Source organism: Prionailurus viverrinus, chromosome A2, assembly GCF_022837055.1.
Source record: "Prionailurus viverrinus isolate Anna chromosome A2, UM_Priviv_1.0, whole genome shotgun sequence".
Classification (NCBI taxonomy): Eukaryota; Metazoa; Chordata; class Mammalia; order Carnivora; family Felidae; genus Prionailurus; species Prionailurus viverrinus.
In genome coordinates, this window is record NC_062562.1 from 12,461,909 (window position 1) to 12,484,987 (window position 23,079).

Consider the following 23,079-nt stretch of genomic DNA (forward strand, 5'->3'; position numbering starts at 1 on the left):
GCTAATGGCACCGGGTCCCCTTCTTACCTTCATCCGAAAGAAGGTGATGCTGGTGAGAAGGTCCACAGTGGATTTGAGGTCCTGGAGTCTCTCTGGGCTGCTGGCTGGGAAGTTATTCTGTTGGAAGGGAGAAGAGAGGTTGGGTTATGAAGAAGGCTGGGTCGGGGAAGAGTGTTTTAGGGGAAACACAAGAGCTCCCAAGTTCCGGGAAGTGGGTGGAGGGTCCATGAGAACACCTTGAAGCAACTAGGGTGGGAGCTGGTTGGACGCACCAAGCACGTTGGGCAGGTGCTGCCCATCTATGTGCACACATGTCAAAGGAACACATTCCACGTGTTAAGATGGGTCCTCCCATGTGCACACCTGCCGGGAGCTCGCCCTTCCAGGCACACGCGTGTAGGAGCAAGCAAGTCATTATGGGTGCACTTCTCACCCGATACATGGAGAGGTCAATCCGAAGGGAGTTGTGCAGCTGGTCCAGAAGCTTGACAAAGCGCTCTTTCTGAGGAGGCAGAGGAGGAGGATGGACAGAAGCAGGGACACGGGGGGGTCGAAGCAGGGACATGGGGGTCGAGGTTGCTGCCATATAGGGTGAGTGCTTACTATACACTAAGTGCACCCCATCCATCATCGAAATGGGCCTTCACAATATCCATTTCCATTCTATGAGAGCTAAACTGAGGCTCAGAGAGGACAAGTGACTGGTGCAGAGTCACAGAGCAAGTCAGGTCCAGATTGGAGACCACGGAGTCACACAGGGTCCGACCCGCACAGGGTTGGGCTCGCCCTCATCCCCCAGCCCCGGTCCCCGGGACTGACCCCAAAGTTGGAGGCAGCGAAGCGGTCAGAGGCGGACACGTTGGTGGAGGCGGTGGTGTGTGCGTAGTAGGCATTGATGTTGGCGAGAAGGGTGCTCATGACGGCGGGCACCCCGGGACACATGTACTTGGAGGAGAGGCAGGCAAAGTGGCTGGTGGGAGGGAGCGGGAGGAATTGGGCTTGGCATCCAGCCAGGACAGGCAGTGTTCCCCCCAGAATGCCTCCAAGACAGCATCTGTGAGGGACTCCCTCTGACCCCTCACACCATTCCCTCTGCCTGATTGTGTCTCCCAAATTTCTCTCGGTCTCCTCTCTGGGTTGCCCTATCTCTGCCTCTAACTCTGACCCTCACCCTGTCACTTTAGCTGCCAGAAACTGCACTTTCCTAACCTCCAGGGGATTATAGGATGCCCACCACACCCACGTCCTCTCTGGTTCCTTCTCTCAAAAACCCTTCCACCCCAGATCTGTCAGTGTCTGCTAGGGAACCCCCTCACCCCGGTTTCCTGCACCTTGCCCTCAAGTCCGCCCCAGCCTGTAGCCTCACGTCATGGCTTGGTAGATGGACTCGACGCCGTAGCGCATGGCAAATTCATCCACAATCTCCTGGGCTGTCTCATCATAGTAAACCTTCCAGGCGTCATCACCCTTGGCATCTGGGATCTTCACAACCCCGTTGTTCTGCACGTCTGTCACGAAGTGGAACAGGTTCTGCCACCGAGAGGGAGAAGGCAGCGTGAAGAGTGCAATGAGGCACAAGGGGTCGGAGACCCCAGGCTGGAGGCAGCTTACATCATCCATCCGTTTGTTTATTCATCTACACTGATTTATTCATTTATTTATTGATTTATTCATTGATTCATTGATTCATTGATTTATTGATTTATTCATCTACGCTGTCATCCACCCATCACCCATCAACTCTCGCAATTACCAAAACATTTCACCAATCCACTCATCTGTCCTTGTAACAATTCAACCACACAACCATCCGTCTGTCTGTCCATCCACTCATCTACCCATCCATCCACTTGTCTACTCACTCATCCATCAATCCAAATACTCCCAAATCTACCTATGTACTCCTCTATCCTTTCATACATTTATCCGTTTGTCCTTCCATCCAAGCATCTATCTAAACATCTGTCTGCCTGACCATTCATACACTCATCCACCCACCCAACCCATTCAACTACCCAAAACGTCCCCCATGTGCGAATCCTCCCTTTTAATAATTCGACCACACATCCGTCCATCCCATACATCTACCCACAACTTTGTCTATCCGGCAATGCATCCATCCACCCATTCAACCATCCATCATCTATTTACTACCCATCAATTTATCCACCCATCCATCTTTCCACCAATCCGCCTATGCAACTGCCCCAAGTCCACTCATCTCTACTTTCAGTAGTTCAACCCCACATCTGTCCGTCCGCCCGCCCATCCTTTTATCCACCCATTATGGATGTGGCCCTTCAACCAATCATTTATTCACTCAAAAACTGAGTCATCTCCAGGAGCCCCCTGTTCGGGTCTGGGACGGGCGAAACACCTGGAGCTGGGTAGTGAGAGTCTGCCTGGAGGTCAAGGAGGGCTTCCCAAAGGAGGGGGCCCTGAAGTTGGATGGAGAGGGAGGAGTTTTCCAGGCAGTAGGAATGGCATGGGGGATAGTCTTTGAGGCCCAGAGAGTATGGATGGCGTGGCTGGAAACAGGAAGGTGGAGCTGGGGTGGTCAGGGGTGGGAGGAGATCGCAGTGAGCTGTGAAGGCAGGGAGGGGCGTTTGTTGGGCCTCACCTCGTGTAGACAAGTGTACTGGACATGGTAGGGGGCCACCTTTTCTTCGCCTTTGATCTCCACACTGATGTGTAGCCGGATGGCACCTGATACGGCGGATTTGTCAGTCCGCTTGTCTGCAGAACAGAAGGGGACCTCTGCATCAGACCTTCCCAGTGTAGGCCTGGGATATTCTAATGTACGCATGACGGTAGGCCAGGAGTCATGACCCTGAAGTTAAGACCCAGGTATCTCTTCTCAGATCGGCTCTCTGGGCTTGTGCCTCTCCCAGTAGCCTAGAACTCACCAGGCCCCGTCTCTTCCTTCAAACTAGGATTCCACACCCTGCTTCCTTGCGCAGATTAAATTCCTGAGTCTGCATCTTCTCTTTAACCAGGAGCCCTAGGCCCTGCTTCTCTCCCAGACTGGGCTCCCCAGCCCTGCCTCCCCTACCAGATCAAGATCCCCAACGTCCACTCATCCTAGATAGGATTCCTGGGTCTGCGTCTCTCTCCTCAGACTAGGATCCTCAGGTTTTGCTTCCTGCCCCCATCAGACTGGGCCTCACAGAAGACCCTTCCTCCCCCATCAGACTGGGCCTCGCAGAAGACCCTTCCTCCCCCATCAGACTGGGCCTCGCAGAAGACCCTTCCTCCCCCATCAGACTGGGCCTCGCAGAAGACCCTTCCTCCCCCATCAGACTGGGCCTCGCAGAAGACCCTTCCTCCCCCATCAGACTGGGCCTCGCAGAAGACCCTTCCTCCCCCATCAGACTGGGCCTCGCAGAAGACCCTTCCTCCCCCATCAGACTGGGCCTCACAGAAGACCCTTCCTCCCCCATCAGACTGGGCCTCACAGAAGACCCTTCCTCCCCCATCAGACTGGGCCTCGCAGAAGACCCTTCCTCCCCCATCAGACTGGGCCTCACAGATCCTGATTCCCCCATCAGATTGGGACACACAGACCCTACCTTGTCCATCAGACTGGGCTCCTAGACTACCTCCTCCTGACACTGGTTCCCCACTTGGGCCCCCTGGGGCACCCTCCCTGTCCCCTTGCAGGACACCACCCATGCTCACCCAGGTTGTACCACACGTCCATCTCGCCGCTGAGTGTCCGCACCTCGATGATCGTCTGTCCCAGGAAGTCATCGGATTCCCTCTTAAACCGCTGCTTCACACGGGATTTGATGTCATCATCCTCGTCCCAGACACGCACCTTGATTCGGTCTGAGGAGTTGTGACATTCACTGCGGGGGGGGGGGGGGGTGCGGAGGGGGAGGCAGAGGCTGGGGTCAGGTGGCTGGTCTTGGAGCCCCCTTCGGCTGCTCCGGCAGGGAGTCCACCTGGGTGGCCAGGGGTTCAGCCAGGCACTTACAAGTGGAAGTTCTCCTCCCACACAGGGTTCAGGTTCCCATAGATGGTTTTCGTCCGTTTCTTGGTCTTCCCAACCTGGACAGTGACATAGGGGTCACTGGATCCCGTCTTGTCCTTTGCCTGCAAGCCCTGGGCACAGACCACTGGAAGACACACAGGACAAATACAAATACGGGCTCAAGGAGTGAGGCGTACGGAGAATAGTCACTGACACAGGTTCCCTGTTGCTTATTGGGGACACCTGTGACATGGTCTGAGGGCTTTGTTCTGACCATGGGAGCCCATGGGGACACCCACAACACAGGAAGGGCTTCCTGAAGAGTTAACACCCCCGGAGTCCTCGGCTGATGCTGGATGGGAAGGTTGCCCTGGGTCACCCCTGGGTAAGACATTCTGTACATTGTCCTCCTGAAATTTCCAGCAGGATTGAGCCTACAGTTGCTCTCAGAGCCGCCTGTTTATTGGGGTCCCCTGCAGGGCTCCTTCTCTTCCTGCTCCCAGACTCATGTCTCCACCCACACTGGGGCTTCCTGGGGCCACCTTCTGGATACCCATCTGCCCCGAAATCCTCATCTTGGGGTCTGCTTTCAGGGAAATTCGAACGAGGTTGGGCATGGATGAACATCCGAAGGCCTCCACCCGGGCAGGACCCTTCTGCCCCCAGTGGTCAGCACTGTCCCCCAGTGATCCTGATCGTTGACACCCTGTGTAGGGCTCCTTCCGTCCCAGGCTCACTTCTCAACTCCCACGGCATCACCCCCTAGATAAACAACGTGCCCTCAACTCTTCTTCTTGGGGTCTGATTCTGGGGGTGGGGTGGGGCACAAACCAAGACTCATGCAGACAGCGTCGTGCACTCCCATTTGGAGCCACACCTGCCCACCGCGGGAGCACAAACACACCTAGGGACATGGGACAGATATGGACACACTACACACAGCCAAAGGAAGAGCCATAGGAGGGAGCACAGGGGGCTGAGAAGAAGGGACCCCGTGGCCACCCCCACCCCCGCGGCCTCACCAGTGATGCTGATCTTGGCCGACCACTTGGACGTGCCGTCCAGCACGCTCTGCTTGACCGCCTTCATCTGCTGCGTATGCGCGGTCTTGGTCACGGCGAAGATCTCCTGGATGAGCTCGAAGATCTCAGGTTTGTTCCGCTCCCGGATCTTCATGCGGTCCTTGAGCACCATGATGATGTTCTGCGTCCGGTCCTCCGCCCCGTGCTTGGAGCTCTTCTCTGCAGCCCCTGTGGACGCAGAGAGCAGTCACCGTCCAGAGCGCGCCCCCTCACCGGAGCGAGAACCCCAACTCCCACTCCCCAGCTTCCTGGGCTGCGGCCAAGAGTACTTAGAGCCGTGGGGGTTCAGGTGACTCGCGCCCCAAAGCTAGAGCTGCTAGAGATTTCGACATGCTCTCTGAACCCTCCTACCCCTTCTCCCCGGAGTACCCACCTTGCAGCGCGAGGGGGCCGCGCTGAACCCTCGCCCTCCACCAAGACCCCGCCCCTTCTCTGGCTCCTCCCCGCCTCAGAGCCCCCTCCCTCTCTGAGCCCCCTCTCTAACCCATTTTTCTCCAGGGGAACCGCTGACTGTCAGTAAGCCCACCCTCGGACAGTGTAGTTAGTCCCTGAGTCTCTCCCCACCCCTCTCTGACCCCCTCACGCCCCCTTTCCCCTCCTCTCGCCCCACTCCTGTGGCCAACGAGTCCCTCCCCTGTTCTTGCCCCGCCCCCGCGGAGCCCCGTCCCTCCGCGGAGCCCCGCCCCCCCGGAGCCCCGCCCCCGAGGAGCCCCGTCCCTCCCCGGAGCCCCGCCCCCGGAACCCCGCCCCTCCCCGGAGCCCCGCCCCCACGGAGCCCCGCCCCTCCCGGAGCCCCGCCCTTCCGGCCCCGCGCTCACGCTGCAGGCAATCTGCGTTGAGCAGGTCCTGGCACTTCTCGTGGCACTTGACGCCGCACTCCGTGCAGCGCATGCCCTGCCGCGCGATGCCCCACAGCAGCCCCTCGCACTCGTAGCAGTAGGTGGGCGTGGTGGCCGTCCACACCTCGAAGTTGTGCGGCGTCGTGCAGGAGATGGGGTAGATTAAGGCTTGCAGGGTCTTCTTGTAAACGTGGTTTTTCTGAGCCGAGAGAGAGGGGCGGCATGGGGCGCTGTCCTGCGCCACCCTCACCCCCTCGCTGAGTGTAGAAAAGTCCCCGTCCCTCGCCCTGCCCCCACACCGTCGGAATCCACGGTTCCGGTTCCGGGGCACAGATCATGTCGGCCGGACGCAGCGCAACCAGATCGTGGGGAGGGAGGAGTGCCCGTCCCTGCCACGCTCTCCTCCTCTTCCTCCCCGGAGCCCCCAGCCCACCCCCCCCTCCCCCCCCCTCCCCCCCCCCCCCCCCGCTCAACCCCGTGGAAGGGGAGGCGCCCCACGCACCAGCTCCTCGTTGTTCAAAGTGCTGGAGGCCAAGGCGGAGGTGATGCCCGCTTTTCGGGACTGGACCAGGGACTGGGGCAGGGAAATCACCAAGGGAGTCACCGGGGTCGATTCACACCCGTAGGGTTGTCACCACGAGCAGAATCCACAGCCATGGTTTGGGGCCGCCAGCGACGGATTGCAGCCACCGCCACAAATAGCAGCAGGAGGAGGACCAGTGAAGAATTGGAAAGTGACAGAGGCTCTGGGTTAGAAGGGACCCTGGAAGGTGAGCAGCCTCACACCCCTGACTCACCCATCCGCCCCCCCCCCACACACACACACACACCAGGAACCAGACTCAGGAGCTGCATTTGGCCACGATCAGCAGCCACAGAGAAAAACTACCAGCCACTCCAGGAACCAAGATCGGGAGTCACCTGCTCTCTTCCCCACCCAGAAACTGTAGGACAGGGCAGGGTCCCCTCACCCCGGAACCCATGCATTGGGGGCCAGTTGGAAGATCCTAATGGGGGGGGTCTGAGGAAGAGATGGGGGCTCAGGTCACTACCACTCACCATGGCCTGAAGTGTCCATGCAGCAGGCAGGGTAGAAATCAGATTACATTAGTCCCAGGGAACACCTTGCCAGCCCCCAGCCCCAGGTCTGCCGTGGGCAGTTGTATAGGTTGAGCACTGCTTATGGCAGGCCTGCTCTGCTGGGGGAGGAGAGGGCACAGGCGCTCACCAGGTCGCTCACGAGTGGAATGGGCTTCCTCTTGCGGATGTCCGGCATGCTGTCAATGATGATGAGGCCACCGCCAGGGCTGTAAGACACACACGGGGATGTCAAGGGCCCAGGCGTCTCCCTGTCTCCAACAGACATCACTGGAGGCCTGGGCAGGACACTTGATCTCCCCGGGGCTATTAAAGGTTGAATGGTGTCTCCCAAAAAGATACATTTAAATCCTAGCCCCTAGTACCTCAGAAGGTGGCCTTATTTGGAATATCTGGGTCATTGCAGATATAGTTAGTTAAGATGAGCTCACGCTAGACTGGGTGGGCCCCTAATCCAATATAATGGGTGTCTTTATAGAAAGAGAGACAGCAGTGTGACAACAGAGATCAGAGCGACACATTTACAAACCAAGGAATACTGAGGATTGCCAGCAACTACCAGCAGCTGGCAAGGCAGGGCAGGAGTCTCCCCTACAGGTGACAGTGACAGAGGGAGCATGGCTCAGCCAACAACTTGACTTTGGAATCCTGGCCTCCAGAACTGTAAAAAGACTATTCTCCTGTTGGTTTAAGCTGCCCATTCGGTAGTGTGTTACGGCAGCCCCAGGAAATGAAGACGACTCCGGGCCTCAACTTCCTCACCTGGGAAATGGGGACATGATGCTGTTGCCCAATCTGAATGGAAGTTTGAATGGAAGTTTGAATAAACTAAGTTATTCATGAGACACTACCTAATTGAAATAGGTATTTCAAAATTGAAAATACCTATGCATATTTAAAGTCGATCCTGGAAGGAGTGATTTCGAAGCTGATGGCTACGCAGCTTTGGCGTAGCTGGTGGGTCAGGATGAGCTACTTTGTGGGAGATGCTACCGTGGCTTTTACGGATTCACCTTACTGGGAGGGGCCCACATCCCAAAGAGGGTTCAGGCGTGGCTCTTCTCCAGAAGGTTCCCACTGGCCAGGGAGAGAGATGCCTGGCAGCCAGTGACTCTGGACAAGCCCCCGGGTGCCATCCATGTTCCAGTGCTGCCTGGAGGATCAGGCAGAGGCCTGGTGACTCCCGAAATACACCTGGGCTTGGCTCAGGGGGCTTGGCTCCCCAGCCTGACCCCCGCCCGCGTCCCTCGAGGGCATTTCCTCCATAGATCACGTGTTCATCCCCGTGTCAGTCCCAGCTTCCGGGGCTCCCCCCAAGGACACCGGCTCATCTGGGAGTCACAGCGTCTGTCTCCGCGCCTCTGTTTGCAAAGGACGTACAAGGGAAGGCAGTCACCCTTCCCGCTGCTACTTGAAAACATTAGAGTACTTTAAAAGTATCTTTTAGGGGCGCCCGGGTGGCTCCGTCGGTTAAGCCTCCGACTTCGGCTCAGGTCACGATCTCGCGGTGCGTGGATTCGAGCCCCACCCACATCGGGGCTCTGTGCCGACAGCTCGGAGCCTGGAGCCTGCTTCCGAGTTTGTGTCTCCTTCTCTCTCTGCCCCTCCCCCACTTGTGCTCTGTCTCTCTGTCTATCAAAAATAAATAAACGCAGAAAAAGTATCTTTCAGGGGCACCTGAGTGGCTCCGTCGGTTAAGCACCGGACCCTTGATTTCAGCTCAGGTCATGATCTCACGGCTTCCAGAGCTCAAGCCCCGCGTTGGGCTCGGAGCCTGCTTGGGATTCTCTCTCCCCTCTCTCTCCGCCCCTCCCCGCTTGCGCGCTCTCTCGCTCTCAAAATAAATACAAACACAGATAAAAAGTAAGTGTTTAAGAATATCTTTTACATCTTCTAACCTCTCCACTCAGGCGCTGAAGGAAGAAAAGCCCGCGTAAGCGCTTAGATAGGACAAAAGGCTCCACGGACGCCCAAATAACTGTCATTAAAGAAAGGGTCACCATTAAAGAAAGAGCCAGCGACCGTAGCCATAATCTGGGATGTTTAAAAACGGAATCAGATCAACAACTTCACCCCGGGATTGCAGAGGGACGCTGCAGGACACAGGCTTCTCCTCTCTCTTATAGTTATTTCTCTAGGAGGAAGTGATCTTGGATAACGCGAGTGTCTGGGGCAAGGCACGTACCTCTCTGGACTCAGTTTCCCCACCTGGAAAATAGGGGTAGCGGTCCTCCCGTGGGTGTGTTGTGGGGATTCAATGTGCGACTCTCTCTGGCTTCTGTCCGGGGTGAATGCTTATGCTAGTGGCTACATTATTTCACCCGATCTGTCACTCAAGCTGTCCCCTGTCTCCACGGAACCGCTGGCTATCCTCCCTGGGCTGACGCTATGGTGTAAGCAGTCTCGAGCTCTGGATTCAAAGCTTCCTCCTTCCCCCACGACTCCGTTACTCACCCGCCTTTGAACCACAGGGATTTGGACATCTCTCCTTCTCCTCGGGCCTGCGTGACAGACAGACAGACAGACACGGTCAGTGTGGCAGCTCTCCCCAGAGCAAGGTAGGTTCCACACCCGCTTTTGTCTCCTCTTTGGGCCGGGAGTCAGGAGGCCCGGGTCCTAGTCCTCACTGTGTGTCCTTAAGCTCTCTCTGGGCCTCAGTTTGCCCAATCTGTAAAATGGGGAGAGAAGAGCTCCCCTCTACCACCCACCTCAGTAGGACTCGGTCTCCTTGTCCATCAAACGTGGGGACGTGTTAGCATCATCTCCAACAAGAGCCCGTGCACTATAGTCTTGGGCTTCTCGGGGGTTGGTTTAAACACTCGTAAGATTCTGTCATTCTCTAAACTTCTCCCAGCCTCACCTGCTCATCTGGTCTCGTGCCCCAGGGCCTTTGCTTGAGCTGCGCCACTTGCTCGTACGCCCTCCCACCTACTGCTCCCGATCAGCCTCCATTGATCCTTTTTTTTTTAAATATATGAAATTTATTGTCTCCATTGATCCTTCAGATCTCATTGTAGACCCAGAGCTGACACCCTTACCTCCTATGCAACTAAAGGGTGGCATGGTGGGAGAAGGGTGGGGAGGGTCCAGCACTCTCCTGAAATATCGTTGAAGCATTTTGGATATCACTTCTCCTTAAGTGTCACCTCCTCCAGGGAGTTTTCCTGATTACCTTGGATTCGTTTTACGCCCCTTCTACGAGACCCGCAGAGCCTGCCCACGTTTATTTGGTTTTTGCCATATTACGAGTTCCACCAAAGAGTCGCTGCTGTTTTTTATTTTTCACTCAAATTGCTGACGTAGCGAAAGTTATTCTATAGACCTTACACTGCATATTCTTTTCTACCCTTTGCATTTAGAACCATGCGAATGGATTACTTAGTCAAAAAATTTTTTTTCAATTTTAAAACATAAGACATTCGATTGGAAACGTCTGTGGCTCTGACATTTGACGGTCAAAGACCTTGAGCGTCTGTTTAGAAAATCCTACTGCCAGCCTCCCCCCCTGGATAATGGTCCCCCTGGATAATGACACTGCTCTGTCCCCAGCCTGGGGTGGCTTGAACAATTGAAGAGAGAAATGAGGGGCCTCAATCCTGCTGCCTGACCCTAACGCTAATGCTTTCGCCTAATTCCTTCTCTGATACTGACCAGACCTGAGACCTTTCCCCAACCCTGACTCTGGTACCCAGTGTGATCCCAGGCACTGATTCCTTTCCCTAACCCCAGTGTTAACCCAGACCTCTGATCTCTGACTGCTGCCCTCGCTCCGACCTCTCTCCCTCTCCCTCACCTCTATCCCTATCCATGAGCTTGACTCTGACATGGCTGTAACCGTGACCTGGCTCCAGGTTCCAGCTCACCTCTCCTTCCTCCCTCCTCAGAAATCCCAGGTGGGCACGAGGGAGGCTGGGCCGGGCCTTGGTGGGGCCAGCTGGTTGGGGGGGGGAGGGCAGGCAGTCATGGGAGACCAGGGAAGGGCCCTTCTGGAGACAGATGAAGTCAAGGTGCAAACAGGGCCAGAGAGGGGTCAGGTTGGACAGGGGCTGGGCCGGAACGGTGAGGCCAGGACGCGGACAGGTGTGGGTGGGGCCAGGTTGGGGTGGGCGGAGCCATAGAAAGACCCGGATGTAAGAAGGCGAAGCGAAGCCGTGGTGGACGGGGGCGTAGGGGCGGGTGTCCGGGGGCAGTGGGCGTGGCCACGCTGTCCACGGGCGGACCACGGCAGGTGTCAGCGGGTCTGGGCATTGGGCTGCAGCTGTCACTCACCTCCTGCAGCTGCAACCGCACTTTGTTGAAGGCTCGAAGCCAGTTGGCCTTGGCCCTGGACACGGAGTCCTGACCCTCCTGGCCTTCCTCATCCTCTCGTCGCCTGAAACTGAGGCAAGGGACGTCGTGAGGCTCCAGGACCGGCCCTCCCTTCACCCTCCGCCCTCCGAGCGATGTCAAGCCCTGCGTGGCCTCTCTGGCCCTGAAGAGACACAGTGACCCACCTGTAGCCCCTCTGACGGGCCTCAGTGCCCCTTCCGCTTTCCCGGCCATGACCCTGCGACACCCTCCCCTCCATTCCCCGGGGCCATGCTGACCCCATCACGCCGCCACTTGGCCCCCTCCCATTACCTCTCCTCAGACTTGGGGGGCTCCGGCTCAGGGCCCCGCTCCGCTGTGGGCACCTCCTCCAGTGCGGCTGGCCCAGGGGCCGCCTTGGCCACGTCGGGGGCCTCAGCAGGCCCGGCCGGAGGCCTATCCTCCTTCTCGGCTGCGGCCGGTGGAAGGCTGACACGCTTGAAGTCTTTGGGCTCAGCCACGGCCACCTCCTCCCGCTGGGCGTAGCTCCGGATGTCATCAGGCACCTCCTCCTCCTCCTCCAGCTCCTCCTCCTCGTCAGGCAGCTCCTCCTCCTCCTCCAGCTCCTCATCCTCCTCCTCCTCCTCCTCCTCCTCCAGGAAGTCCTCCAGCTCCTCGTCCAGCTCCTCGTCCAGCTCCTCCTCATCCTGGTCCCAGCGCGGCGAGTCCTTGTGGTAGCTGACCGAGCTGTGGCACGAATGGTAGGAGTCCCGGTCCCGCTCGTCCTCTATCTCGGAGCCCTGCAGGCTCTGCTCGTCCGGGTCGAAGTCCTCGCTCAGCTGCGAGCTGCCCTGGCTCAGTTCCCCCGAGGAGGCGTAGCGACTGCTGCCGGTGGGGCTGTGGGGACCAGCCAGGGCTCAGCCGCGGAGGCACCCCCGAGCCACCGCCCGCCCCTCCCCCCCCCTCCCTCCCCCCCCCCCCCCCCCCCCCGCGCGCCCGTCACGCAGGCGCCACCGCCCGGTCATTCACTCAGCACTGGCGGAGGAGCGCCTATGGGGCGCCTGGCCTTGCCCCGGGTACCTGGGAAACCTCGGCCTGGAGAACCCGCCGGGCGCCACTCCTGTCCTTCCGCCCCTCCGATGTGCTGGGGACCCCGATCAGTGCCTCACCTCCAGTCTTGGGAGATTTAGTGCCTCTGCAGCTCGAACCTGGCCATGGCTCCTGATGTCCCCGAATCTAGACGCTGCCCCAACGTCCCCTCCTGTCCCCGACAGCACTCGCCTCCCATGGAAGCCACAGAGGGGCTTTTTCAAATCATAAACGCAGGCACTTACGTCCCTGTTCTAAAACCTGCCGTAGCTCCTTAGAGCCCTTGGTATAAAATCTGGGCCCTGCCCTACACCCCAGGGTGGCCCAAACCCTCCAGCCTCCCCACCTCATCTCCCTCCGTGCTCCCATCTCTCCCCCCCTGCTCCGGCCACACTGGCTTTCTCACTGTTCCTCCAGAGCCCCTGCATCAGCGCCCACCTCTGAGCCATTGCCCTTGCTGTGCCCTCTTCCAGGAACACCCTTCCAGAGTCTCTTTTGGTGCCCATTGAAATGTCATCTTTGAGTGAGTTTCCCCCACCCTCCCGCCAAGTCGGGTCCTTAGGTGCGCCCCGGGTCATGCTGGACATGACTAGGAAGGAACACCTAGCCCTGCTTGAGGGCAGGCAGCATGACTCATGGGCCACCACTCGTCCCCCTTCTAATCATTCACTCAGTCACTCAACAAACATCATTCCTTGTCTTAAATACTTCCTCTGCTCTCAAGGACCGGGACCCCTCTCCCCAGCCAGCTCCAGGGATGCTGTAGGGGCCAAAACGGGGGTCTCTCCCTCTCGCCATTGGTTGCTAGTTTATGCATTTAGTTGATTGCTTTTTAGTGGCCCACCTTGTAGATGGCAGGGGACAGGTGAGGGATCAGCAAGTATTACTTGGCTGGAAAGGACTTCAAGCTCCCTCTGCTGATGAATAACTCTGAAGTCCATCCCGGCACATTCTGGGGTCCCTGGGGAGGGGGGCAGCCCAGGACTGGAATCCCAGCATAGGCCTGGATGTGTCCACCGACGACCTCAGGCGCCGCCTAAGTTGCCCCAGGCTCGTCTTTGGGGCCATCCTCCCATCCTGGCTCTGACGTACTGAGTCTTAACACAGCTCTCACCCCCCTCAGATGCTCCCCCTGGCTCCCACGCCCCTGAGCTGGCCACCCAAGGGCCTTCCTGATCATGATCTGGGACCTGATCTCCAGCCTGTGGCTGAGCTGTTTCCTCTGCCTGAAATTCTCTTCCTCGGACTTCTCATTTATCCTTCTGGGGCTATCTGCCAGGCACCTTCCTCCGGGAAGTCCTCCCTACCCTTCCCCACTGCTAGAGCGTCCCGCCCTGCCCCTCCTTCCAGCCAAGCCCTGGCTTGTGGGATGGAATGTCTGGGTCCGGCTCGGTGTCCCCAGCCTCTCGGATCATCCAGCACCAGGCAGCACGGCCAGGATGGCCAGGGAGCGCGGCTTGAGTCACTCTCAGGGGAATGCAAGCTGTTTCTACCTCTACATCCTCTCCTCCCCTCTGCTTCTGGAGGGTCTCCCCTCACTCCTGTGTAGCCTGACCAAAGCACAAGAGGAGAGGGTTCCTCTTACCCCGACTCCCCACCCCCATCCTGTCCCAGGAATGCTCACGGTAGACAGACTTCTCCCAGCCAACCCTTTCTGGCATTTTCTCTGGGTAGGATGCTAGGGCCACTCCCCTGACTCTCTTTCTCCAAGGGCAGACCTTTCCTTTTCACTAATATTTGGTCTCTGACTCTCTCAGCTGTTTCCGACAGGTTGAAACTTTGTTCCCACAATCGCTTCAGCCTGAGCCAGCTTGGGTATGCAAATGAATGGGAGTGAGGCTTGATTGGGGGAACCGTATTCTGGGGAGAGCAGGTAGTTCAGAAAAAGACCCACAACCCCAAATCACTGGGCACCCACGGGGCACCCAGTTAGCTCCAAAGGGTATCGTTTGTGCTGTCGACACAACAGTCACTACGTGGCACGTTCAGACGCCCCTCTAGGCGCTTTACAAACGTGCGATCCGTTTAATACCCTGTGCGTCGCAGTTTTGTTTGGCAACCAGGGCTGGGTGATCCCGGTCGGCGGGGAAGGACGGCAGGCACGACTCTCAGCCTCGCAGGCTTGGAGGCCAGCGCCCCGCACCCGGCAGTGGCGTGGCCCGCCTGTCGGACAGGTCTAGGGCCAGCCGACTTTCGAGGGGGTAGCGGTAGAGGCCGGAGCGCGCAGGGGCAGCTCCCGAGGGACTGTGCCCGAGCCTGCCAGTCAGAAACAGAGTCGGGCCAGCAGGGCAGGACCACGCCAGGACCACCAGCCGGCCGCTTGCTGGGAGACTCTTTCCCAAATCACCAGCGCCCTTAAAGGGAGCGCCCAGGCACCCCCACATCTCAGGGGCACCGCTCGGGAGGGGGGGGGGCCTCCTGACTCTGCTCCCCTTCATCAGCCAAAGCACACCCCCTTTGACCAAGCTCGTGAGATCTTCTTACCAGGTTTAGCGTAAAGAAAGGGCTCTACTACCCTACAAGAATGCTGCTTTCCTGGACCCGCTGACCTCCACCCCCAGCTCCCCCAGGTCCTCTACTCCTCTCTCCACTCTGGGACCCAGAGCCAGATACACGCGCAGGCACGCACACGGATCCCCTTCCCGAACACCGTGGCTACCTGAGGGCCCGCGGCTCGGAGAACTCCTCATAACTGTGCACGGAGTCACTGTAAGATTCCGGAGCCCAGGGGCGGTGGGCGGACAGAGTACTGGTGGACTGAGGCATTGGGCTGGATGTGGTGTAATAGGGTGGCGGGATGCTGTTGCTTGTCTCGCTGCGATAGTCGCTGTCGCGATCGTCCACCGCACTGTCAGGGTCATCATCTGGAAGAGAGAGGAGGTGTGGAAGAGGGTGAGGAGGGGAGGGAGAGAGACGGCGTCGAATGGAGGCCAACACAGTCTCTCAGACTTAGGGAGTCTTCGCTGTCTGCTAACCCAAGAAGAGGATCTTTGCCAGAATGAATGCAGGATCTCGGGGTCACGTTAACAGAAGCAGAGGCTGCAGGATAAGGGAGGTGAAATCCCTGCTTTGCCAGTCAGACTAGACTCCTAGTCTGGGGTCCAACGTAGGGTCCTATAATGTGGGGGGGACAGGGCAAATTGGAGGGTGTCCTTCGGCTCAAACGTGAGCACGGACTTGGCTAAAGTCCAGGCTTTCTGAAAGCACGATGAGTTTTTCCATCAGGCAGTGAGCTTCCCGTAAGAGAAGTCACACAAATTACTCAGGGGGACGTTCAGAGAGAGATCAGGGGGACGAGGTTGGAGCAGAAATTTCCTTTAAGCCTCAGAGATTTCTCGATGTCCGAGGATGGGGTTCCTAGATCTGAGCTCACACGTGTGGGAACAAACGTGGGGGCTGACGATACTATAGGCCTCGAAAAGATTAGATTCTTAGGTCAGATTCTTAGATTCTTAGGCAAGACCATTGCGCACCCAGAATCTACGGCCGAATGGAACAGGGCAGAGTGCTGAACTTCAAGTGTTTTATAAGCATTAAAGGGCATTTTAGTTTGGTTTGTTTTCTTTGATAAAAACAAAAAAAAGAACAGCGTCAAAGGATGCGAGATTGTGATTAGGACAGTAGAGACTCAATTTATTTAAAAGGCAACCCTTGGGGCACCTGGGTGGCGCAGTCGGTTAAGCGTCCGACTTCAGCCAGGTCACGATCTCGCGGTCCGTGAGTTCGAGCCCCGCGTCAGGCTCTGGGCTGACGGCTCAGAGCCTGGAGCCTGTTTCCGATTCTGTGTCTCCCTCTCTCTCTGCCCCTCCCCCGTTCATGCTCTGTCTTTCTCTGTCCCAAAAATAAATAAATGTTGAAAAAAAAAATTTTAAAAGGCAACCCTTGAAAACAAATGGGCTGCAAAAGAAAAGAAATGAAGGCCCAGATTAGGTGGCCCAGGGCGTGAATTGACCGGTGATATTAAATGCCAAGGGGGGTGATTTGCCCCTTTTTAATGCCTTTAGGTTTCTTTGCTCGTGTTCCGGATGTGTGTGTATTTTTCTCGCCTTATTATTTTAATCTCCTAATTCCCCCCCCCCCCCAGCTAATTGTGTCTGTTTCTATGTATTTGACAAATAGGTCCATTTTTTTTAAATGGGGTGAACGGTGGTGGGGGGGGGGGGGCGCCTGGGTGGCTCAGGTCATGATCTCACGGTGCGTGGGTTCGAGCCCCGCATCTGGCTCTGTGCTGACAGCTCAGAGCCTGGAGCCTGCTTCAGATTCTGTCTCCCTCTCCCTCTGCCCCTCCTCTGCTCGTGCTCTGTCTCTCTCTGTCTCTCAATAATAAACAAACGTTTAAAAAAATCAAGTTCATCCTTCATGTAAAAACCTATTTGGATTCATTCCCTAAGTTAGTTTGCCTTTGGAGAAACCTTGAATTCATTCTCAGCGAGCAAAGCCAGCCTCATCAAGGTCACTCTGGCCTCCTGGTTTCTCGTCTGACTCGGGCCACTGTGACCTACGAGCTTTTTATCCTGTCCCTGTCGTAAGCGGCCACCATCTGACGCGCTGGGTGCCATCAGTGCCGGCATTTTAGGCAGAGGCAGATGTGAATTTCCACGGCTCAGGTCTACACGCATCAGGGTATAACTGTGAGGCCACGGAGGCCTGAAGCCGGGGATCTGAAATCCGGACAGAGTGTCCCCGTGGAATTCTGGACTTGTCAACATTACTGAATTGTTCCTTTGACCAATTTGTTCGCTACCCAGTTTTCTGGGTGTAGAGCCTCTAACCAAACCGGCATCCTTTCTGCCCAACTATCCTGGACCAGGCCAAGATGCTCCCAGCCAAACTGCCTGACGCTGCGGGTGTAGTCGGCAAACGGTGTTTGTTTGGTTGGTTTTTTTTCCAGACACATTGTCCAGTTTTGGGGGGCAAATTGCTTTCTATCGGTGTGGGTTTTTGGGTTTTGTTTTGTTTTGTTTTGCTCCCACCCTGACTCCGCGTCCTCCCACATGGTTTTTGACCGAATTGCCTGCTTGCCCAGAGAGGCATTTTCAGCCACTTGTGTTTCAACCCACTGGCCCGACTGTCTTTGTGCTTCTTGACCCAGCGATCAGCTTTCGCCACGTTGGTTTTAACCAAAAATATCTCTGTTTGTCGACCGTGCCGTTTGTCTGTGGCAAACTGGTTGGTACCGGGCCCTCTTGCTTGCCGAATGGCTTTTCTGGCTAAATGGGTTTTTGACAAATTGTTCCGGATCAAAGTAGCGGTAAACATTTCCCCTGGTCCCGGAGGGAAGGGGGAAGCGGGGTCTGGCCGTCAGGTTGTGGGCACTGGTGGAGGCGTTCCTAGTTGGTGGGGTAAAGGGAAGGAGGGAGATTCACGTTCAGGCCATAAGCCTGGATTTTTCTGGAAGGGGCAAGATACGGAGGAAAGGGAGCTATTCCTTGGGGAGATAAATGGGCACCCAGTTGTTGGGGGAGGGGACGGCTGGTCTCCTTCCCCCGGGGTTAAATTGGAGGAAGCTGGCAGGGGGCTTTGGGAGCTGAGGTCTCTGGAGTGATCCGTGCCCGGGGTTCCCTGCCCAGCTGCTCTCTCAAAGACCCTCTCCCCCCATACCTACCCCCCTCTGAGTGACACTGGGGCCCATTTCCCGGCGGAGGAGGAAGGTGGGGAGACAAAAGACAGGAAGGAGTCACAGGAGAGGAGATGACGTTATACACGGGGAACAGGGGGGAAGGGGAGGGGTCACAGTGCCCAGCTGGAGACAGACAGGTCTCTGGTCGAAATGCCCACTCCTCCCGGCTGAATCCCTCCACCCGGGTAATGGTGCCCGCTCCCGAGCGAGCAGAGCAGGACCCTCAAGACAGACGTCAATGGTCAGGGACAGGAGGGCACAGGCGGGGTCTTATCGGTCCTCAGGCCCCCCAGCCACCGGCTCCCCAATTCCCCGGCGGTCGGGCAGGGGGGCCTCAGGGTTGCCAAGGCCCCCACCTCCCCGTGGCCTCCCAGAACATCAAGCTGAGTACTTACTCTGCTGTTCACCCCAGCCAAAATAATTCCAGTTGCCTACAAAGAGAAGGGGCAGAGATAATAAAAGGGAGCAGGCACGGGGGGGGGGGGGGCACGGGGAGGGGGACCCCCCCATCCTCCTCATTTTCTCCTTCTCCTCCTCCCACCCCAGGACCTCGATCCCTTCCTGCCCCGAGCGTCTCCTCAGAATATCACTCTAACCCCCCTGACATTTGTGCTGATGACATTCGGTCATCAAGGCGGGGTAACCGCATCCTTCAAAGAGGCCACAGGCTCAGCCAGGAAGTAATAAAGGGGACATTCGGGCCCAGGGTTTTATCACCCCTGCCCTCCCCCTTCCGGCAAACAAGGAAAGAAACCCTGAACTGGAAATCCTACGCTTCGAAATACCACCACCGCCCCCCCACCCGCCATTGGGTGGGGTTTAATAATTCTGGTCGTTTGACAGGTGAAGGCATAGGGCTCAGAGAGGTAGAGTGAGCAGCCTAAAGTCACACTGCTTCTGAGCATCAGGACCGGGGAGAGAACCACATTTCCCCCCATCCCCTCAACCCCAGCGCCCCCACCCCCCACCCAGGGCATCTTGGGAAAAATGCCTCGGGCCGGCATCCTGACACCTGGCTGCCTCCTCCGTGAAACGGAGGCGACAAACTGTTCCCAAGAGAACTTGGAGGTAAAGGCTGAGGGGTAAGGTAAGTCTCCGTTCCCAAACTGAACCCACCCCTTCCTTCAGTCCACCTGTCCAGGAGTCACCTGTCTGCTCCTGCCTGATGCTGTCCCCACCCCACCCCTTCAGTGACCCCGTTCGCCACCAGGGTGGGGGGTTGTCATTTCCTCAGGGCGGTGATGACCCCTCCCCAGGTAGGGAAGTCAAAGGCTTTCTCGATAGCAGCCCCAAGAAATGAGGTCCCCCATGTGCAGTCCCCCTCCGCCAGCCCCTCCACCCACTGGGTTCCGTGGTTACCATCCTGGGCATATGGGGGGTCGACAATGCATACAGGGGAGACTGTGGGGGGGGGAGCAAAAGGGGGAAGGGGGAGCAGGATGGAGAAGGGGAAAGAGGTTGAAAGGTGGGGAGGGGGCAAAGTGCCACGGGTGGGGTTCTGCCCTGAGACTGCATGATTTGTCCCTTTCTCCCCACTCCAGAGGACTCGGAGGGCACTTTTAGGAGAGAGACATCTCCTTGGCCCAGGCGCGACTGGCCTGGGTGCCTCTGAGTCTCCATAAGGCCAAGGAGGATAACCCCCCCTGCAGACTTCAGCCCCGACGGAGGGGCAGCAGTCAGAGGCACGGGACTGTCATTGCCATCAACAGATGCGGTGCAGTGGAAAGAGAAGCAAACTTGGGAGCCCCGCAGACCTGAGTTCAAGTCCTAGCTCTGCCTCCGGCTGGGTGTGTGGTCTTGGGCCAGTGGCGTCTCCTCCTGGGCCTCGGTTTCTCTGCCTCAGAAAATGGGCGAGTGAAAAAGCCTTCATCCATCGTTCGTGCGCCCTGTGTTAACAGGGTTGTCTGTCTACACCGTCTGACTGTGGGCTGCTGGGGTGGGGGCGGGGGAGGTCTGCGCGGGCCCCGCGGAGGTTTGTTCAGCGAGTTATAGGCCCTCATCCAGGGTCCGGCGAGTGACACGAAAGGGTCTGCCAAGGGTTTTTCAAGTCTCTAGAAGGACTCCTCTGCGTCCTTCCAACAGGCCTCAGGGTTGAAGGCACTGTCACGCCCTCTTTCACAGAGAGGGGCTCTGTGGATCCGAGGGGGACACCGGCAGGCCTGCGACCACACAGCAAGGCAGGACTCGCATTCGGGTCCCAGGTCTTTTCTTTCCACTGCACCGTGAGCAGGCATCGTGCGTTCTTAGGACCTGTCCTCTGGAGGGGAGTGGCCCGTGACACAGGACAGCCCCGGGTCGGGGAGGGACGAGGGTTCAGCTGATGCCCAGGGAGGACTCGAGAGATACTTACAACACTGGTTGCTGGGGACGGGGAGAGGCTTGTCTTGTTCATCTTGGAACGAATACTGAGAGGGAGGGAAGGAGAGAGGGTGCCTCTCAGGACGGGACAGAAGCCAGGGGACCAAGATGGCCCTCTGCTCTGTTCCATTCTGACCCCCGCCCGCGGCTTCCCAAATCCCCTCCATCTGCAGGAGGAGGATACAGACGTCCACAGAGAAAGACACACACACACACACGCACACGCACACGCACACAGAGCGAGAAACAGAGACGCGACAGCAAAAAGAAACACGGATGAGAGAAAGGAACAAATAGACGCGGGGGCAACCGAGGCAGGGAGCGGAATAAAGAAGAAGACGAGACATGAGGCTGGACAAAAACGGTTAACTTGTGAGTGTCGCCCGTTTTGGGCTCCACCTCCCGCGGGACAGAGCTCTGGTCTTGCCTGCGGCTTCTTCCTCGCCTTCGCCTTCGGAAGGCTGTTCTTCTGGACCTCAGTGGCTCTTTGCGCGGTGATGACGCAGAGCCACGAAGAAGGCGGGGACTGTCACGGAAGAACAGGGGGGCAGGGGCGCCTGTGTGGCTCTGACGGGCACGCGTCCGGCTTCGGCTCAGGTCACGATCTCGCGGTTTGTGAGATCGAGCCCCGCGTCGGGCTCTGTGCTGACAGTGCAGAACCTGCTTGGGAGTCTCCATCTCTCTCTCTCTCTCTCTGCCCCTCCCCTACTCTCTGCCCCTCCCCTACTCTCTCTCCCTGCCCCTCCCCTACTCTCTCTCTCTGCCCCTCCCCTACTCTCTCTCTGCCCCTCCCCTACTCTCTCTCTCTCTCTGCCCCTCCCCTACTCTCTGCCCCTCCCCTACTCTCTCTCTCTCTCTGCCCCTCCCCTACTCTCTCTCCCTGCCCCTCCCCTACTCTCTCTCTCTGCCCCTCCCCTACTCTCTCTCTGCCCCTCCCCTACTCTCTCTCTCTCTCTGCCCCTCCCCTACTCTCTCTCTCTGCCCCTCCCCTACTCTCTCTCTGCCCCTCCCCTACTCTCTCTCTGCTCCTCCCCTACTCTCTCTCTCTGCCCCTCCCCTACTCTCTCTCTCTCTCTGCCCCTCCCCTACTCTCTCTCCCTGCCCCTCCCCTACTCTCTCTCTCTGCCCCTCCCCTACTCTCTCTCTGCCCCTCCCCTACTCTCTCTCTCTCTCTGCCCCTCCCCTACTCTCTCTCTCTGCCCCTCCCCTACTCTCTCTGCCCCTCCCCTACTCTCTCTCTCTGCCCCTCCCCTACTCTCTCTCTCTGCCCCTCCCCTACTCTCTCTCTCTCTCTGCCCCTCCCCTACTCTCTCTCCCTGCCCTTCCCCTACTCTCTCTCTCTCTGCCCCTCCCCTACTCTCTGCCCCTCCCCTACTCTCTCTCTCTCTCTCTGCCCCTCCCCTACTCTCTCTCCCTGCCCCTCCCCTACTCTCTCTCTGCCCCTCCCCTACTCTCTCTCCCTGCCCCTCCCCTACTCTCTCTCTGCCCCTCCCCTACTCTCTGCCCCTCCCCTATTCTCTCGCTCTGCCCCTTCCCTACTCTCTCCTTCTCTCGCTGCCCCTCCCCTACTCTCTCTCTCTCTGCCCCTCCCCTACTCTCTGTCTGCCCCTCCCCTACTCTCTCTCTCTGCCCCTCCCCTACTCTCTCTGCCCCTTCCCTACTCTCTCTCTCCCTGCCCCTCCCCTACTCTCTCTCTGCCCCTCCCCTACTCTCTCTCTGCCCCTCCCCTACTCTCTCTCCCTGCCCCTCCCCTACTCTCTCTCTGCCCCTCCCCTACTCTCTGCCCCTCCCCTATTCTCTCTCTCTGCCCCTCCCCTACTCTCTGTCTGCCCCTCCCCTACTCTCTCTCTCTGCCCCTCCCCTACTCTCTCTCTCTGCCCCTCCCCTACTCTCTCTCTCTCTGCCCCCTCCCCTACTCTCTGCCCCTCCCCTACTCTCTCTCTCTGCCCCTCCCCTACTCTCTCTCTCTGCCCCTCCCCTACTCTCTCCCTCTCTCTCTGCCCCTCCCCTACTCTCTCTCTCTCTCTGCCCCTCCCCTACTCTCTCTCTCTGCCCCTCCCCCTACTCTCTCCCTCTCTCTCTGCCCCTCCCCTACTCTCTCTCTCTGCCCCTCCCCTACTCTCTCTCTCTCTCTGCCCCTCCCCTACTCTCTCTCTCTGCCCCTCCCCTACTCTCTGTCTGCCCCTCCCCTACTCTCTCTCTCTGCCCCTCCCCTACTCTCTCTCTCTGCCCCTCCCCTACTCTCTCTCTCTCTGCCCCTCCCCTACTCTCTGCCCCTCCCCTACTCTCTCTCTCTGCCCCTCCCCTACTCTCTCTCTCTGCCCCTCCCCTACTCTCTCCCTCTCTCTCTGCCCCTCCCCTACTCTCTCTCTCTCTGCCCCTCCCCTACTCTCTCTCTCTGCCCCTCCCCTACTCTCTCCCTCTCTCTCTGCCCCTCCCCTACTCTCTCCCTCTCTCTCTGCCCCTCCCCTACTCTCTCTCTCTGCCCCTCCCCTACTCTCTCTCTCTCTCTGCCCCTCCCCTACTCTCTCTCTCTGCCCCTCCCCTACTCTCTGTCTGCCCCTCCCCTACTCTCTCTCTCTGCCCCTCCCCTACTCTCTCTCTCTGCCCCTCCCCTACTCTCTCTCTCTCTGCCCCTCCCCTACTCTCTGCCCCTCCCCTACTCTCTCTCTCTGCCCCTCCCCTACTCTCTCTCTCTGCCCCTCCCCAACTCTCTCCCTCTCTCTCTGCCCC

The 23,079-nt window shown here is 58.0% G+C and overlaps 1 protein-coding gene across 1 annotated transcript in view; it reads right to left on the bottom strand.

The window, feature by feature from the left end:
- UNC13A (unc-13 homolog A) overlaps positions 1-23,079 on the bottom strand; it is a 56,871-nt gene that overhangs the window by 24,828 nt on the left and 8,964 nt on the right. Inside the window, 20 exon segments of the mRNA XM_047828011.1 lie at positions 28-117; positions 434-502; positions 820-970; positions 1,367-1,530; positions 2,621-2,736; positions 3,679-3,848; positions 3,977-4,118; positions 4,996-5,223; positions 5,874-6,093; positions 6,397-6,468; positions 6,954-6,959; positions 7,123-7,201; positions 9,447-9,493; positions 11,262-11,370; positions 11,613-12,176; positions 15,028-15,087; positions 15,089-15,143; positions 15,146-15,232; positions 18,384-18,419; positions 20,339-20,393. Of these exon segments, the coding sequence (XP_047683967.1) occupies positions 28-117; positions 434-502; positions 820-970; positions 1,367-1,530; positions 2,621-2,736; positions 3,679-3,848; positions 3,977-4,118; positions 4,996-5,223; positions 5,874-6,093; positions 6,397-6,468; positions 6,954-6,959; positions 7,123-7,201; positions 9,447-9,493; positions 11,262-11,370; positions 11,613-12,176; positions 15,028-15,087; positions 15,089-15,143; positions 15,146-15,232; positions 18,384-18,419; positions 20,339-20,393 (2,520 nt within the window).